Source organism: Phaethon lepturus, unplaced genomic scaffold (assembly GCF_000687285.1).
Source record: "Phaethon lepturus isolate BGI_N335 unplaced genomic scaffold, ASM68728v1 scaffold16672, whole genome shotgun sequence".
Lineage (NCBI taxonomy): Eukaryota > Metazoa > Chordata > Aves > Phaethontiformes > Phaethontidae > Phaethon > Phaethon lepturus.
This window is the reverse complement of record NW_010524217.1, coordinates 1-4,713: the sequence shown is the minus strand read 5'-3', so window position 1 is coordinate 4,713 and position 4,713 is coordinate 1. Positions and strand designations below refer to the sequence as shown.

Genomic DNA, 4,713 nt, shown 5'->3' with positions numbered 1-4,713 from the left:
CAGCCGCGGCTCGGCGTGGGGGGCACACATGCCCCCGTCATGGGTCCCTGGCAGGCTGGGGGGGCTGAGGTCTTGAAGTGTGCTGCCGGGGGGAGTGGGGCTAGGAAGAGGAGGAGGGGGAGTTGTCTGAAATGCCAGGGATTCATCTCCCACTCCTCCTGCCCTCGCCGTTCTGAAAGGAGCTGCTTGAGCTGTCAGTGCTGGATTATATTAATTAGTGGAGAAGTGCTACGCCTGCTTGTGGGGCCATGCTGCCAGGAGGAACCGGAGACTTGGCAGGTCTGTGCGAAGCAGCTGCCGGGCTCCCCGAAACCCCTCGCTCCAGCACAAAATGAGCACACCAAAAACAAGGCTGAGACGGGGAAGCTGAGTCTCCCTGGGGCTTCAGCATCTCCTCCTTGAGCCCAGCCGGCTGCTCACCCCCAGGGCCAAACTCACCTGCCCTGGCACCCGGGGGGTTGTTGTGATAGGGAAAGCAGCACTGTGGTTTCGGGATGGGACTCACCGCTCCACGCTGGGCCCCCATCTCTGTGAGTGAAGCGCGTCAGCCTGTGACACTGCCAGGCCAGCAGGTCCACGTGGTGGGGGGCTGCTGCGACATGGTGCGAGGGCACGTCCCTGACCCACGGTCGCCTGTTGTCTTTCAGGAGAGGAAGCTGTGTGCCCACCCCCGGATCGAGATCTACAAGGAGGACTGCATCTACTTCGTGTGTCCCCTCGCCCGCCAAGGGGACTTCTATGTGCCTGAAATGAAAGAACTGGAGAGGAAGAGCAGGGCTGCCGCAGCTGAGGCTGAGGATGCCCAGACAGACATCACAGGTATCTGTGGCTTGTGCACGGGCTCCGTCTTTGATTGGCATCAGCCCTCCCAAAGGTGAGGGTCCTGGTGTCCCCGGTGCTGCCACCTGAGCAGGCGGAGAGGGGCCTGGCACCCAACTACTGAGTCTCAGCACACCTCTTCCCCGCACCCTGGGCTGAGATAGGATCTCGTTCCTGAGGTGTCATGCCGAGCGTCAGGGAGCACCCAGGCACACCGGTGGTGTCGAGGCGAGGGCCAAGCTGCCACCCAGCCGCTGGCCCGTTATTGTCAGATCAGAGCTGGATCTCACAGCTTTTGGTTGCAGCTGGGCTTGTTTTTCTCCTTGTCATATACATCTTCCTTGATCTCATCTTCATCTGTTACATATTGGGATTGCAGAGCTTAAATACCAGGTTGCTGTAGCTGGTGGTGGAGTTGCCCGATAGCATCTGCTCCGCGAGATCTGTTGGAGCCTGGATGTATTCATACAGGAAGGGATCACAATGGCTGTAGGCGCAGAACAGCAGTGCTATAGTAACCCAAAATGCTAGTTGCTGTCGCCGGCCCACGTGCTCACATGTCTGCAAGATGCGAGAGCCGGCTAGTTGAGCGATCCCAGGCGCCGATGGCGTGGCCAAGCTGGCCACTGATGGGGGCAGCTGCCTCCTCCTGCCCCATGGGTCGCCCACGCTTGTGTAACAGGCATGAAAAAAACATGGCGGTTCTCCTCACCTCCTGGGGAGTTTGGTCATTTGTTTTAACACATCAACACATCTTCAGGTTCGGGTTGCTTTAATTCTTAATCGCGTGCGGCATAAAAGCAAGCCTGGGAATTGCTTTCTGGGAGCACTGTCCATTTAGCGCTGCAACGAAGAGTCTAATTGGAGCGGTTTCCCAGCGCTTTGAGGTCCCGTGTTTTCGTGGTGCTCACTCAGCTCTCTGCCTTTTTGTCTGCCTTGAGTCGAGGCAGCTGCTTTGGGCACTAGCCCAGGTTGCCCAAAGGCATGCGGCAGCCCACTCGCTCCAGCACCTTTCCACAGTTGTGCCTCTTGGTTTCAGATAGGGACGGCAGGACCCGTATGAGCAAAAGCTACTTCAGGTTGGTGGCTTCGGCACCTGTGTGTGCTCCTTTCGGCACTGCTCGGGGGGTGCACGGTCCCACAGCACAGCCGGGGGGATGCTCGGTGCAGCCACTGCCCTGTGCACCGGCTGCCCCGATGCGGGCCCTGACATGCCACTGCAAGCGCACCCGCGGCGGGGGAGTCCCCTGCCCTGCTGGAAGAAGTGTCATCTTCTGAGTCTGCACAAAAGAAGCTTAAAATAATAATAGTTGTGAGAGATTGGCCTCGCATCTGAGACTAAACAGTCTTGGATGTCGCACTGTGATCACTGTTGCTGCTGGGCACGGTGGCAGAACCGAGTCTGGTGGAGCATAACATCCTTGCTCTGGCCGTTGCAGAGGGCCGAGGAGGTGACAAGCCTTCAGGTTGCTTGTACCACTCCTGCCTGAGGGTCTTGGAGTGGCAGAAGCAACCCGTGATCTCCTGCATCCCCGTGACGTTGCAGTGCCCCAGACCAGCACAACCGCTCTCGGCTGGGGAGGGTTGGCACCATGTGGAGAGGTCCTGGACTTGTGCGAAGGGAAACGGTGCCCGGTGAGCACCCTTGTCCCTCTGCCACTGGCATGCTGGCACCAGGGATTCGGTTTGTTGTCGGTGCTGCCCCAGCCACAGGCATCGACTGGCCGTTGGGCTGCCCCTGGTTCGGCAGCAGGGTCAAAGGCAGGAGGTGAGGTGGAAGGGGGCAGCTGGTCTCGTCGGGCTCCGCAGGTTACCACTGAAGTCCTGTGTGGGTTTTCTGAGCCCCAGTGCGAGAGGAGACCCTGGAGGCACCTTGAAGATGACACCTTGGAGACAATGTCGTGAAGATGACACTATGGATTGAGACTGGCCCTCCCTTCCCAAGTATTTTCTGTGTTGGGATCTGTGCAACCAACCACCTCTGAGCTGGATGAAGAGAAAGCCCCACTCTCTTTTCCCATTTTTTTCACTCTCTTCCCTGGGGAGACGCTCAAGGAGCAACCTCAACTTAGCCACAGACCCTTCAACAGGCATGATGGCTGTAAGATCATCATCACCCAGCAGATCCCGGAGTGTCTGTGACAGCTTTCGAGCTTTCCTCTGCCAGCTGGAGGGTGGGCACAGCAATGTCCCTGTCCGCTTTTCAGTGCGGTCCCCCCTCAATCCTGATTGCATGGATTTGGGTTATTTCTTGATCCGCCTCAGCTCTGGTCCCCTCAGATCCAGATGTGGGGCTCTGACGCCCTGCCGCCTTGCAGGGTGAGTGGGGGGGCTGGGGAGATGCTAAGCCCCTTTTCTTCTCCCTGAGGCATCTGAAGATGCTCTACACGCAGCAGCTTGGGCTCTCGCTCCTGATGTGGCAGCAGATGAAGCCTGCTCTTCCCCACCTCTCACAAAATACATACACATAATAGCATTGAGCGTGCGATTTCAGAGCGAGCATCATACTTAGTAATGCTCTGTGTGGACGCAGCAGCTTTCGGTCACAGCTTATGAAACTCCCTGCCAGCAGCTCTATTATGTTTTCCTCAAAAACTTCAGGAGTTCCCAGCAAAAGGCACTGCCGTTTCTCCTTGCCTGTCGTTGTGGCTGGTGCCAGGCGGTGCCGAGTGACTTGGATGTGTAAGAAAAGCTTGAATTTCTTTTCTTGAGCCTCTTGACCTCGGAGCGCACTCCTCCATTTAGGCTGTCATCTGCTGTCCTTGCTCCTGCGCTCCGCCTGCAAGGTGCTGGGTGCCTGCCTCTCCGAGCGAAGCCAATGGCCGCAAAAGCTGCAGGACGTGGCCCAGGGTCTCTGCTTTCTGCTGCTGCTCTGCATGGCGCATGGTGCTGGCAGCTCCGCTGAGGATGGACACACTCGACACACAAGGCAAGGGCTGCCTCCGCACCATTCCATCCCTTCTTTGCCATCGTCAGGGTCATCAGAAAGATGGGAAGCATTTTTGGAAGGCAGCTGATGGGTCTCCAGGGAGCCGGGGTCAATCACGATTAGTTGTTTTGTACTTAATTATTTTCTGGGGCTTTGGCATCAGCGCGGCGCTCCGTGGGCCCTCGCTCCCGGCTCGCTCTCAGCGGCATGCTCTCCAGCGTGACCCCGCTGCGGCGTGTGGAAGGTGAAAGCAAACAAAGGCAACCTCTCAACACGGGCTTGCTGGCATGAACACGGATGGTTTCTGAGCACGTGGCTTTGCCCAGAGTCTCAGGTGCTCATTTTCCTGGAGCTGAGCCTGTCCATCAGCGTCTGGGTGCAAGCGATGGCATCACCCACTGAGCCCCAGTGCCACGGGGGTGCACCTTCCCTGATGGGCTCTGCCTCATCCCCGCCTGCTTCCATTCTCCCAAGAGCCCTGCCTGTTCTGCCTGCACATCCCGAGAAAGGTCTCAGCAGGCAGCTCCTGCTGGTCTGCCGGCCCCAGCCCCTGATGGCTTCTGTGCGAGCTTCGGCAAGCACGGAGGAGCTGTGCCCCTCCTGGCACAGCGCTGATCTATTATTTAGCGGCAGAGGCGATGAATATTTGATCGAACGAGGCAAAAGAGAGGGCCCGGGTGCACCAAGAGGGGATCAGTGTCATGCTGGGGTGATGCAGGAGGGGAGCCGGTCCTCCTTCCTGGCGGGATTTGGGGATGCTGGTACGCAGGGTGGCACAGGGCTGAGCTGCCTGGGTTTTTTTCCCCGCCAGGCTCGTTAGCAGCGTGCAGTGAGCGGCTCCTGTTGCACCAATCCCCGGCTCATCTCTTGGCGTTGGCTGCTTGGCTTCCTTTCTTCCTAGGTGGCCCTGGCCTTTGGGGGGGCTCCGCAGCACCCTGGCGGGGCTTCACCCCGGGCTCTGCCTC

General features: G+C 58.5%; 1 protein-coding gene across 1 annotated transcript in view; it reads left to right on the top strand.

Moving 5' to 3' along the window:
* The window catches only part of TEX264 (testis expressed 264), a gene marked incomplete at its 3' end in the record, with an annotated part of 34,194 nt that extends 33,320 nt beyond the window's left edge, over positions 1–874 (top strand). The window contains exon 4 of the mRNA XM_010282374.1: positions 648–874. Coding sequence (XP_010280676.1) covers positions 648–874 — 227 coding nt within the window. The remainder of the gene's footprint in view (positions 1–647) is intronic.
* Positions 875–4,713: the final 3,839 nt, after the last annotated feature.